Here is a 14,434-nt window from a genome sequence, read left to right as displayed (position 1 = left end):
CTTCACTTTCTACCCGGGCCAATGAAGTAAAGCAGAAGAAATGCGTTTAGCAATAAAGGGGTTTAGTTATGACAAGTGGTTTCCTATAAGATATATTAAGAGATATGGTCCCTAAAATAACGCAGAGTGTTAAAGGATGTTTGTAAAATTCAGAGATAGGTTGTAATTTATGGCATTTCGAACTTCTCACTGCATGTTCTATTTACTGCACCAATATGTTTCTATTGTATTGCTTTTTATCTCATTGTAAGGGAACAGAGGAAAGAAAGGAAACTCTATACTAGTAAAATCCAGTCATTTCCTGTCACAGTGGGCTGTAGCACAAATCTATAGACTGGTCTAGCTCTAACTTTCAAATTCTTTGGATTTTTCTTCTCCACATTTCTAACTGGGAGGCTGACCCACAACCTCAGTCCTCCCATGGTTAGAAACTCTTAGTTTGAAAGATCACTACAAAACATGGCTTGATTGCAATATTGTAATTAACATTTAACGTTAAAAAGTGAGATATTGGCAAGAAAGATAGTATTTTAACACAAAAAGCTTTGTCTTATGCTAGATACTGACTCATTACAAACCAAATATCAAAACACCCCCAAGAACAATAAATATCTTACATCTGTAATTAATATTTCTGGCTGGGCACTGTACAGCTGCACAAATACTGCAGCTCCTAATAGGCTCTTAGTTTGCCTACATCTTAAGGAGAAATACTGTATATCTTGTAACATGGAAAAGAAAACTTAATTTAGATCACTTCCCATTGATATAGCTCTGAAGACATATATCGTTTCAGTGTGACCTGTAGGAGGAGACAGTGTGCCCTTGTCAGGGTCAGTAGGTTTGAGAGCAGGACTGCCCTTCACCAGGTTCCAGACAGGCTGTAGGAAAGGGGCAAGAGGAACCTCCTGAAACTGGAAAGGACAAATGCAAAATCCTGCCCCGAGAGGGACTAATCCCCTTGGCAGCAGCTCAGCTTAAAAGGATGTGGGGACCATAGACTGAACATGAGTCACTGGTGTGCCCTTAGTAGGCATAAAGGCTAACAGCGTATCAGGCTGTATCAACCAGAAATAAGGAAGAAAAAGTAATTATAACTATGAAGGTGTTGGAACAGGCTGCCCGGAGCAGCTGTGAAATCAATGTTCTGGAGTTTTGCAAGACCCAGCTAGATAAAGCTCTGAGCCAAGTCTCATCTTGCAGTTCACTGTGCTTTAAGCAGGAGCTTGGACTAGAGACCTGCCTAGGTCCCTTCCAACCTGAATGGGACTATGAATTTCTAAGTAATGGGAAAACATTACTGGGGAAGTAACTTTTAAGGAAGATTCAAGGCGCAACATCTACAAAGAGTAAAAAATTCTTATCTTTAATATTTATTATACTCTTGTGTGTATCAATTGAATCAAAATAATTATGTTTCCTGTGTGAATCAAATAATACAGAAATACAGTGAAAGTTATGAGTCAAAATCTGGTCTCCAGACACCTGTCCATCATTCACTTCTTTGTGACAAAATATGCTGAATTAAGACTCTCCACACAGTGATTTTGAATGAAGTATCTGCCATGACAGTAAACATACTTGTACTGTCAGTTGAGGAGCCTGAAAAGAAATGACTGATTATAATCTTTGGATAGTGTATCTCCAGTCAATCAAAATCAATCTCTTGATTAATCACAACATCAATGATGGAAAACCCTATTGTAAGTTAAACTGATGCACAACAGTCATTATGAAACAGTGATCATTGCAATCAACCATATGTTCATGTATATACCAAAAAATTCAGTTCTGATTGTTGTCAGTGGACTGAGATCAACATTCAGCCTGAGTTTTTGACAAAGTGATCAGGTATTAATGATTGAATGTCTATAAATCATTTTAAAGTTAAAAGATAGTTGGGTCTGTTGGGGTAAGTTCAAGTTGGTAATGAAAAGAAAAATATTTACTATGTATGTTATCATTTTATATAGGCACCTGGCAGAGAACAAGGTGAGTACTTAATAATATGACATTAATTTGTTGTCTTTCCTTCATATTCCAAGAACAAAATATTCTATCTTTAAAACTCCAGCTGAAGCAATCAGTATAGGAACCTGACATCTATCCTGCTATGTAACATCAGGCTGTCTGGCTCTATATGTAAATGAGTAAGTGACATCACCCAGGTATACATCTGATGAGAACAGAGAGATTTAAAGTGACCTCAACGGTTGTGGAAGACGTAGCGGAAAAAGATAATTTAACTTGGCATTAACTACAGCTATTTGGGGAACCAGGCTGTCACATTTGTTCTAAGGAAATCAAAATCTTAAGGTCCTGGGGAAAACAGTGTTGGAACCTAAAAAACTGTGGGAAGGATATCCTGGAGAGAAAAGACTAGATCTGCACAGAGAATATTTCCCTTCTCTCCATCTTGCTCCTCTGCCATAATTTGAGGGTGAGAATTTTGAAAGAAAGATTTTTAAAAGCTTTAGGTTGTTAAACCTACAAAAAGAAGGGTTTTTTTTAAAAAAAATGCTTTAAAAACCTGTCAATACTTTAGATGTACATACAGCTTGGAAAAAGCATCTTAAGCCACTCGCTGTGTAAGTGTACATGAAGGTCCATGAAAAAAAAACGTTACTCTGAAATACTTCGAAGATAGATACAGGCTACATGATTTTTATGCTGTTTACACCTCCGTGTTAATGAGTTCATAATTTTTTCTGGCACTTCCTTTTGCAGATTAAGACACAGTTTCCTGATTTTCAGCTAGAAATAGTATTGACTGCATTAATACATTCAACGCCTATCTATCCTGTCCTATAAAAAGGATTTATGAACCCTCTGTATACTTCTAGTACAGCATTCTGCATTATTTACCATTATGTTAAGCCATATTTGGCATCAGCAAAACCTGTAACATTCACCATGTAACATTCAGTACTAGTATAAAAGTTTCCCACTGAAATCTTTAGCTCACTCATTTAAGACAGACTGATTGTACCCTATTAGCTTTTTCTATTGAACTGCCTCCCCTCCTATATGAATTTAATTAAGTTAATTTATTCCACGGTAGTTGCTAGATATTGTCGAAGTTACACATAAGAGGGAATAATAAGTTCTTATTCTTTTTATTAATAGCTACAGATTTGGGGAAGAAACCTGAAATATCTTTTCAAGCCCATCAGTATAAACCAAAGCATCATCCTGAAGCCAGGTAGGAATATAAGAATTTCATGAGTTTGTACTGGATGCTTCAAGGACTGAACATCCTGCCCTAGAAAATTATACTTCTCTATGCAATAAAAGCAAGATGGTATCGCTTTCTGATGCCATGTAGTGATAGATTGTGTTTTGCCCTGACGCATGACAATAACCGTCTTTGGGAGTTGCTTTCAAGCTATTCTAATTGCAAATTGAATTTTTATCTTTAATAGCATCCCACTCTATTACATTTTTGCCTCACTTTCTGTGATAGGGTGTTAAATATACTGTATAAAGAAGCTCTGCCACCTCCAGTCTCAGCATTTCCTCTCCCCCTTATTTTCTATTTTTATATGCGAAGTCCACACACTTGGCCTTCCAAAGGCCAGTCATTCTTCCATAGAACTCTGCCACAGTTGCTCCTATTTTTCTTTTGTAACCTACACAATTCTTTCTTTTCTAAATGCTTTTTAAAATCTATATCCTCCTAAAATACTCAACAAAAAACAAAAGTGTAGGATAAAGTATAGGAAGTATATGAATGATTTCACATCTTTCCTAGACTAACAGTGAATTTCTCATCTAGCCTTGTTTACAATGATGGCATTTCTCCAAGATAGAATTATTGTCTGGAGTAAATGTGACAGTATTTGTGACCCCTAGTATATTGTTTCTTCTTGTGTGGTACCAGCAGCTCTGTTATGTGAAGTTATTTGGTCAGTGCTCTTCCCAGTGTAACTATTCTAATTAACAGCACCACAAAATACCAGCTGGGTACTCAGCAGCGTTCTGGAAAATCAGAAAGGACAGGGAACAACTGCTCCCTGGGTCTTCCTAAAGAAGGACTGGGAACATCAGGTGAAATTAGCAGGGAACAGGCTCAAAATGAACAAAAGCAAATTGTGCTTCGCTACACGTTCAGTTAAAATGTGAAACTCTTGCCAAAGACTCTTGTAGAGAGGAAAAATTTATACAACTTCAAAGAGTGGCTGGTGAAATTAATGGAAGAGAAATCTGTCAAAAGATGCTAAATACAAAATTACCACCTGAAATCCAGGAAGGCCCAAAGCTGCAATCTGCAGAGGTAGAAGGGAAGAATCTGCTTCTGGGGAAGCACAGCTATGCATTGCTCTCTGATTTGACTCTTACTTAAATACTTGTCACTAACAAGTATTTTTCTGACGCTGCTTTCATTCATTGCTCTCTCCTAGCCTTCGATGTACACAGACCTCTCAAAGCATTTGCAGCTCAGGTAAGAACCAGAGATTGCTTTGAAAACTAAACCAGGCAGGGATCAATAAGAAAGAGATTTGTGTTTCTACATGCGTATGTCTGCACTGGGGATTTTCAATGCACGGAGTTAGTGCAAAGGGATTGTTCAAGACAGCAAGCAGAAAACAATGGCACGGTCAATAGCAGCGAAGAAACAAACAAAGTTACTTGCTTGGCTATATCCCATGCTTGGTTCAAGCTAAGAAACGCCCAACCTAGAATGCAAGTGTTAAACCATTGCAGACCCCCACACCCAGAAAAGGAAGGGGATGTGGACAAGCCACTGAAGGACAATGAGGAGAGGAAGAGAAGACAAATTAGGAATAGAAAGAGACACCCTGGGAGAAAGAGCGTGCTGTGAGCACAACAGTCTCTGCTTTTCCAGGCAGAGATGCAATCAGCTGGGCTAAATGGAAGCTACAGATGTTCAGGATATTATAGAGCAGCTACTGTGGGTTTCATGCCTTTGTATAAACAAATACACTGATCTTTGAAGAAATTGCTTTAGATTTATCCCAGATTCCTAGAGAGAAGGACTTGTAGGTGCCATTATCAGGCAGGTCTGTCAAATTATTATGGTTGGAAATAGGACATCCCCTGTGTGGTTTTACCTAAGGGAACACACTGGAAGCCGACATTAACATCGGTGTGGTGCCCTCCCAAGAAACAGCCTGTGCTACAGCTTGCCCAGGGACCATGGCAATGTCCCTATGCTCATTTTCCCTGGATTTCTTTAAGATTCCCAGAACTCAATGCAACACGCAGGAGCAGTATCATATGCACAGTCTCCCTAATCTTGAAGATGATACTTCTACAAACACTATTAAAATTTGCGTTACCTTTTTGCTGTCATGTGATATCTGTTGTCCACCAACCCATCTACCTAATTTCTTTTAGAAAAATATGGCCTCATTAGTATTTAACCCAAAATTTTTGTGGCTCATTCCCACCTTTCAACAGTTACACCTGCTTTAAAAAGTATTTCCATAAACCCAAAAGAGACAGAAAAACACCCCAGCATCTCCTTAGAGCCTTTTGAAAAGCAAAATTCCTTCATTAGCCAAATTTCCTAAGAATTGTGTATGCAAAAGAAACATTTATCATTCTGTTGTGTAAATATGATTTCTTCTTACAGAAATGCATGCTAAAGATAAAAGATGCTATAAAGGAAATTGATATATTTGTCTTTCATAAACAGATTCATGGATAAAGAGGTGTATCTATACCTTAGATGGAGTACATATAAATAATATGACCTTGGTCTTTTTGGTTTTTTGAATGTCATTAAAATGCACCAGCCAAGTTAGCTCATGCTGTATCTCCATTCCTTAAAAAGAGAATTCGTACCTTGGGAGACCCAGGGGCTTTAGGAACCAAGGAGCTATAGGAATCATCCATGCTGGTAACTTCCTACCATCCTTGACTACACTTACTATACTTTTATATTTTCCCTTAACTGCCTCTGCAAATGCCCTTTTGTATCAAAACCCTTAACCTGTGCCAAGAACCTATGAGTTGCATAATGTGGATTTATGGTAAAAGCAAGTAACACCAGGAAGAACATACAGACTGTATTATTTGTTCAGATTAAGGAGGATTCACCTTCACTTTGGTCATTGCCAGGCTAAACAAGCCCACCTCCTCCAACTTTATTTCATAGGCTCCAGCTCACCAACTCTGGTGGTGGCCTTCCACCGAGCCACTTCTGGTTACTAACATCCTCCTTGTGCTGGGGGTGCAATTCCACATACTCTCCTCTGATTACCTATTAAAAATTTGTCTTTACAGATTCCACAAAGCTCATCTAGGTCCCTGTTTCCTGCTGTTCTCAGCAGTCTCTCAGTCTTTTTCCTAGGTGCCCCACGCCCATCTCCACCTCAGACACTTCCTACCATCCCTACCACTGCTCTTGGTCGTTCAGGCTCTCTGGGATGGCACAATCTCGTTTTCCCTCTGTAAATTCCTTGCCCTCATGAAACAGGGATAGAACAAATAAACACCCCCCTGCTATCCTACAATTTCCTTTCAAGTCCATGTTTGGATTAAAAATATTTAAAGAAGAAATATTGATGTTATTAAATTTACACAAATACCCTTTTTTATCCTATCTAAGTATATATTTCTCTCTCTGATATTTTTAGCTTTTATTATTGAAAACAAATTATTTTCTGTTCAAAAATCTAAAACATTCCTCTTTAATTTCTCAGTGAGCTGTTGTTAACTCCATCCCAGCCAGACACGTGCACTGCAAGAGAATTTTCCACTTCTTGTCCCACAGTTTATGACATACCATAAAAAAAATTCTACAGAACATACACAACACCGGTCACAAAACAAACATGGTCCTAGTTGTGGGGTCTCTTTTTAAAGTATCTGGGGCTAGCCACCAAAAATGCAATGTGAACCCAAATGCCAAAATCAGGATCCAGTAAGCTGAATGGTGACATATTCGCATTTTGACAACTCAAACTGATTGCAGAAACACAATGTAGATGTCTGGTCCCAGACCCTTCAAAGAGTGATTTCATTTCTGAACAGACTGATTGCCTACTGAAGTTCATGGCTGTTTGCCTGCTGAGATCAGTGGACATTCTTTACTGGCTTAAAAATAAATGTAATGCTGTTATAAACCAGAACATGGTACATGTATGCATGAAACAGTGAAACACAATGAAAAGTATAATACGTCTGCAAAAGAACGTCTTCCAAGTAAAATTTCTTTAATATTCTGTCATTTGCTATCTATGGGCAGAAAAATAATAAACAGATAAAGCATGAACAATAGATAAAACATAATGAAACACCACTTTGGCAAACAGTACTGTCTCTTGTGACAGTAACCCAAAGGAAACGATGGAAGCCATTGATAATCCCATTTTTCTCATTTACTCTTACAATAGACACTAGGTCATTCCTCCCACCAGCATTGCATGAAACAAACAAAAATGCCTTCTGTTGTAGAGCAGGATATGATGGTTTTTATCTTCAATTAACCATTTTTTCCCCACGTTGTATACCTGCAAACTGCATTTGACCTATACACTGAAAGCATGCCGTTGCTTTTCTCAGGCTGTTTCTGCTGCATCCTAATCGGACTCAACCCCAGCCCCCCGCATTACCCCACATTTGGTGCTCCTGCCCCATCCCCTGAATTCACACAGCTCTCCAGTGACGTGGTGAGCTGGGTCCAGCTAGTAAATGGCAGCCCTAGATCTACAGATGGTGAATCACACATGCTTTGAGAGGCTGGTTTTCAGCTATCTAAGCTCCCCCAGGCAGCTGCCTTCTCAGCAGTGCAGCATGGAGCAGGAACACGCAGCCAGGGACCACCACCCTCATCTTTTTCTTAATGCAAGGGCAACCTCACGTCTTGGTCCTAAATTTGTTAATTGAAACAAGTCACAGAGCAGACTGAAATTCATCAGCATGGCAGGATCTCCGAATCCTTTAAGGTTTCAACAGCTTGGTAGAAACAATGCTAGCTGGCAAAGGGATAACAAGGGGCTTTAATATGATCCAATGTAACAGCGGCTCTGATCCAACACAAATACAAGGGGCTCAAAAGGTGAAAGTAGAACAGAATGAACCGTTACACTTGTCCCATATGTATTATTTTATTTAGCATTTGCTATTTTATTAATAGTTTATCTTTAATATTTTGCAATGTTTATGTGTGCAAGAATCTGGCAGAGTGACGTCAATTAAAAAACATCAGGAAACTAATGTGTTAAATCTCTTGGGGCATGAATCTGAAATCACTGGTGCTACATTAGCACACCACCACTCATAACTGACAGCTCTAAGTTTTAAAGGTTAATATCACAATACTGTATTTCTAAACTGTAAATGCTATTCTCAGACTTACTAAGCAAAACCGACAGGGTAAAATGAAACTGTAACTTCAGTTGAAAAGATACAACTTCTTTCTTTCTGAATTTACTTTTACAGGGTCCATGTTAAACGTAGAGAATTTGTCAGTGAAGAGGTCACCATCTCCTACACCATACACAGCACGCAAAAACAAATCAAAACATTCACTTGTAAAACAGGAGATGCAATCTCTTACTCAACCCACTGAAAAGGTAAAGAACGCTTCACTTTATGAGGAGACAGGTTTTTAGAAAATAGGATTATCACTATAGGACACACACACCATAAGAACTGCTGTTTACTGAAAACATTTCCCTAAGAAGTTAAATGCTCTGAAAGCTGTGGGCATTCAACACCCCTGGAAACAGTCCAATGTGAGCTCTTGAAACCACGGATAAGAATTTACATGTCTAATTTGATTCAGATTTCCTAACAGCACTTCTCGATACAGACGCATTACAATTACTTTTATAAACTGTGCTAGATTTGCTTTAAATGCAGATTAGATAATCTGTTTTCACTGGCTTTTGCTTCTGCCAGCTGTGGTTAATTTCTATACACTGATTATACTATCTTAAAACTAAGGATTTAAACAAATATGAATGGTACATTGGAGAATACGATCGCCATGAAGCAGAGAAGGCACTGTTACAGGAAAACACTGTAAGTACAATTTACCTCAAAACCTGGGGTGTAAACTCTTGGAGAAAATGTCTGTAAAAATGGCTTTTTGTGGACAAAAAACCTTTGTGAACTAACCATAAAATCTATAATTTAAATCTGTGTCATACAGGATGAGACATTCTTGGTTAGAGATTGTTCAAAGAAATCAAACACTGAACCATATGTTTTGGTTGTCTATTACGGAAGAAGAGTATACAACATTAAAGTACGTTTTCTGGAAGAGAGCCAACAATACGCACTGGGAACAGGGCTCAGAGGAGATGACGTAAGTAAAATCCCATCTAATGTTATAGTCTATTGCTTTTATGTCACACTTCACAAGTTCTTAATACTAAAGATTATTTACAAACTCTCCCACATAACAAACGCTGTTTCATTAAAGTTTCTTTTCCAACACTCTTACTTCAAGTATGTCTCAAAGTTTCAAGCAACTTCAAGGTCACAATATAAAACTGAATTTTACATACCATGCTCAAATTCAGATTTAAACTGATGTGAAAATTTCCTAACTACTTATAATACTTTTACCTACTCTAAGTAACACCTGCAAAGTAAAGGGGAAAGAAAAGTCCTCCCTTTCCAGTATACACATTATTTTAGCATATTTTTTAACTTGTTATAATATAAACATATATTTTTAAATGTATACAATGCCACATATCTGACAGCATGGCCTGTTGCTGTTATTGCTGCATAATGTCTCTCATTGTCTGTCCCTCATATAGCAAAAGGGGAATCAATATCTTTTAAAAAAAATGAGGAAATAGGACAAAAGTTGTCATGGATATTCAGAAGAAATTAAATCATGTGGGTCTCCACCAATCAGTCTTTCAGATACGGTAAATTTCAGTTAGAAAATCCCTTTGCATTAGCAATGCTTTTTTACATAATTAAATTCAATTATATTCATTATAAGAGTTTAATCCTTATTCTGCCTATGTGGAATAAGGCATATAACAAATAAGGCAAATAACAAATACCGTACCTGCACATCTTTCACGTAAGAAAAAAAAAGTTAAAACTGCAACAGGCAACAGTCATCTCTATGAAGATGTTACACTCACCAAGAAAATTAAAAGAAACTTAAAGAATGCTCAGCTGAGCATGAAATTCAGCATAAAGGAGGGACCGGCTGCACAGCAAAAAAAGCAAAGCAACAAACTACTGTGAGGGTTATTAGCTATGCAAGCAACAGACAGAAATCCAAGGTGAAGCAGCAAAGCCTCTGTAGCTGAATCTTCAATTATGTCCTTTTCATGCATGTCAATACTTTCAAAACTTATCTTTTCTATAGATAGATTAAAAAAAAAACAAAAACCAACAACAAAATTACAACTGACCCAAGCTAACTTGAAAAATTTGGCAGGTCCAAGATTTACATTTGGATTCTTGTTAGAAAACATGGTATAGGATTCATGAGCTTTCAGAGATGAGGGGCAAGGTTTACTGGCAAGTTGCTCTTCAGGAACACTGGTTTAGTAACAAGGAAAAAAAATCCTTCGTTGTTCAAGCACACTGAAACGGTTCGAGAAGCAGAAGGGTAGAACAAATCGACAACTGTACTGCAGGTACCATCATCCTGACATTGCTGTAGTGAACTATCAGTCTTCTGTAAAACATTGTCTGCATTTCTGAACTGAACCTCCCAGAAAATTTCCTGGAGTTTTAGTGTGATTTAGGAGAAAGCAAGTTTAGTTTTCCATGGTTCTTACATTATTTAGTCTTCCTGTAATGGCCCGGATAAAAAAAGGCTCAGATTAGAAACAATGACTGACTAAAAAAATAGAATGGAACTGAAATACGGTACACTACAGAATATTGTTTTATGTCTTTAATGTAGTATGTGTACAGTACACTTCTGTAGTGTACTGTACACATACTACATTAAAGACATAAAACTAAATTTTCATCATTTTAACAGATTTAACAATTAAGGGAACTAGAAAATTACCTGAACAATACATGAACAATTTTTATTGAACTAAAAGGAAGGAGAACATGATCCCTCCCATCTCAGGAAATACCAAAACATATGACTTTGTTGTATGTTCCCACTCGTGCACAGAAAGTATGTATCTTAAACACTGGGTCTGGACTGACAACAGCCCAATTGAAAAGTATTCCTTATTCTGGAATATTCCAGAACAAGGATTTCAAACATCTAGTTAATAACCTATAGTATATCTAAGACTTGGCTCTACCAGGCCAAATCTGTAATCATGACATGTTACCTTAAGCCTTCTTTTTTGAGTATTGTTTCTCTTGAATTCAGAAATCCTCCCGTAGATCAACTACAACAGAAAAATTTCAGAATTGTTTTGTTATGCGTAGTACCGGGGAGCCACACAAATGACAGCCTCCCACTTCTATGCATTATTCTCAGCAGCAGACATGAAAATAAAATTAACATTGGACTGGGCACAAAGCACATGTGCAATCATGAACAATCAATGGCACCAAACTTGCTCAGCAGAGCTACTTCCATCTGAAGCAGTCTGAAAGGATTCCCCAAAAATGCTCTTTCCTGAAAACTGTCATTTCAACTTCTGCAGCTCGCTTAAGGTTCTTATCTCTAGAGGGTGAAAAATTTGTAAGACTCTGAATTACAGCAAAATTGCTGTCTATAATTTTCCAATGCCTGTTAAAATGCTTTCCAGAGTGCTCTGCATTGTCCCTCCACAAGGAAACCCTTAGTTACACCACATTTTGCAGTATGCAACGCAGACAGACCAGCTGCTTTATCTAGATTAGCTGAATATTCCCTCTTCACCTGCTAAAGAGAAAGCAACCTAAACAACAACAAACAGGTGCAGACCTATTACATTTCTCCCCAGTTGTTCATTTTATTCAAAGGTTTAATCTTACTGATTTTCTGCAGCATGTTTTCACTTTTGGATTAGTCTATTTCCACCCATTAAACTCGTTTTTTCTTACACATAATCTGATTGCAACTCTTGATTTTTCATATACAGTTTACGAGGTGTTAACTCTTTGTATGATCAAAAAAGATTTTTGATTAACAAGTTTTTTAATGTATTCAGTTCAACTTTCATGAGTGCATCATTAGCTCTCATATATCCTTCTAAGGCCATAAGAGGGAAAAAACCATTGATCATCATATTTCTGTTTTTTTAAATAAACTGTTACTTCTGTGTCAATGTGGTGGTGATCAACGGCACATAACTGAAGTCCCATACAGCTAAAATAGTATCAAGCTGGAAGACAACAAATACAAGCAGAGAAAAAAAAAAAACTAATTGTTAGTAGAGCTGTATCTTTTGCTAGCAATTTAGCCACAGATGTTCTCATATACATACATATTTCTCATATTATACTGAGCTCACTAAAGGCCAAATCGCATAAAGCTATAAAGACCAGATCCCCAAATGGGACATAGGTGAAATTTAGGCATTTACATTCAAAACTGCTGTGCTGAGAACCCTTTACTTGGCTGTTGCCTTCCCCCGCTCCAGTCAGTTTTCAATATTAAAGATCCAGAGATACCTGTAATGCTGCTTCTTCTCATGTATACAGTTCTTTTGAAGATAAAGAAATTGAAACCCTGCTCAAATTTAAAGATGATCATGGCGAAAAATTTTTCTTACCGCCTTTGCAAAACCAAATCTGTCACACACAAAATACATGTTTTTAGCATGTCTGCAGCATCACGCTCAACTCACAATGCAATAACTAAAAATCAAAGGCAGAAGTAGGCTCCTCTTCATGTTAGTGCCTGTTTTACACAGAAGCTTAGAGTATGGCCTGAAGTGTATCTCTGGATCTCGCTGTTCTGGCCACAGATGTTTTCTCCATCCTCATCACTCCCCATCACTATTTGCAGCTACCTTTCATTTTCAAACCATTGCTCACACAAGTCACATCAATTCAACTTGGTTCATTTCAAAGTGAGTCAAATGGATTAGCACCAACTACCTTCATCAGCCATTAAGCTGGCCTGACCCTTTAGAGTAGATGAGGGAGCACTTCCACGCTGTCTTCCACTGACAGCGTTATGTCAAAAGTTACCACCAGGAAAATGGGCACTGCGAACACCTGTCAGGGGATGCTAATATTTTCAACTGAGAGAGATGTTTATAAGGTAAACGTCTTGTCTGCAGCTTAAATGACAGTTCAAGGACAGCTGTTCTCATTCAGGATGCGCGACGTGTAATTCAGAGTCCTACCACCACCCCAACGCAATTCAAAACTACACCTTGAGACCCTATTCGTATCACCCCAGAGCAGTCAGGAGACCAGCAGACAGGACATTCCTATGACAGCAGAGGTCAGTTTTAGTCTCTCCAGACAGTGAAGGGAAATGAACAAATCTGAACTATTGAATTTTCTTCATGTCTTTAGGTGTCTTTAAATGGAACCCTACACTTTACACCTAACAAAGTGTAGGGTTCCATTAAAAGAGCTGAGGACATATAATTCTGGACCATCAGTGCTCACCACTATGATATCTAAGTCAACTTCATGCTTAATATTTTAAATCTGACTAACTTAAACAAGAGTAGAGGATGAAATAAAATAGGAAAAAAGATCTAAGTAACATCTGAGACATTTTTCCCTCATTACCAAAGAGCTACAGCCTAAAGGTACAGTGATGAATAATGTGACGTTAGCCAAGTGAAGCCAAGTTAAATTTCCAAAGCAAATGAACCATTACAGTTAGACTTTTTAACTTTCTAATCAACACAAACCATTAGAAAACAGGAAAAGAACTGGTGCTGATAAAGAGTAAGTTCAGAATAGAAAAAGTTAGGATTACTTTGGTATGGCATAAAATACAAACCACAGTTTTGCCTAGATTTCTAGTAGCAATAGTGACCTTGAACGTAAGGCAAAGACAAAACAGCAAAGTGGAACAAATGTATATAAATAAAAATTATCACAACAAAACTTTAAAAAATTAGCACACTGGTTTTGAGATCAAATAATTTTCATCCTAAAATAATACAGGAACAGTTTCATCAAATCATAGATTTAATCAGATTCTCTTGTTATAAACTAGGTGTGGATCAGGTGGAGATGAGACTACCATGAGATACCACCACATATACAACGAATGCCCATGCTTGCAGTAAATGTGATATAACATAGATACAGGATAAGCATTAATGTCACAGTAAGCTTGCATTACTGCGTACAAGTTCTAGTGATTTAATATCAATCAGTCCAAAGAATAGCTCAAGAGGAGAAATCGTGCTGCGATGACAGCTTGGTGGTGTGACGAGAGCTTAGAAGTTACACACAGGGAAGAGAACTATTTAAACTGAAGGACTGCTAACCATTGGAATGGCAGGATTAAGAGACTCCCACCAGGACAGATGAGGGTAAATACCTTGGATAGCCTTCCATTGCTGTCTGATCATTTCAGGAATCTCGAACCACACCTTTATCATTTTAGGAACAG

The 14,434-nt window shown here is 37.7% G+C and overlaps 1 protein-coding gene across 1 annotated transcript in view; it reads left to right on the top strand.

Moving 5' to 3' along the window:
* The window catches only part of CLNK (cytokine dependent hematopoietic cell linker), a 41,608-nt gene that overhangs the window by 26,474 nt on the left and 700 nt on the right, over window positions 1-14,434 (top strand). Inside the window, exons 13-18 of the mRNA XM_068403125.1 lie at window positions 1,974-1,992; window positions 3,127-3,202; window positions 4,401-4,441; window positions 8,410-8,543; window positions 8,917-8,994; window positions 9,125-9,280. Coding sequence (XP_068259226.1) covers window positions 1,974-1,992; window positions 3,127-3,202; window positions 4,401-4,441; window positions 8,410-8,543; window positions 8,917-8,994; window positions 9,125-9,280 — 504 coding nt within the window. The remainder of the gene's footprint in view (window positions 1-1,973; window positions 1,993-3,126; window positions 3,203-4,400; window positions 4,442-8,409; window positions 8,544-8,916; window positions 8,995-9,124; window positions 9,281-14,434) is intronic.

The sequence above is a fragment of the Nyctibius grandis genome, chromosome 6 (genome assembly GCF_013368605.1).
Source record: "Nyctibius grandis isolate bNycGra1 chromosome 6, bNycGra1.pri, whole genome shotgun sequence".
NCBI classification, from domain to species: Eukaryota; Metazoa; Chordata; class Aves; order Nyctibiiformes; family Nyctibiidae; genus Nyctibius; species Nyctibius grandis.
Note: the sequence above shows the minus strand (reverse complement) of the source record. Positions and strands in the feature narration are given on the sequence as shown.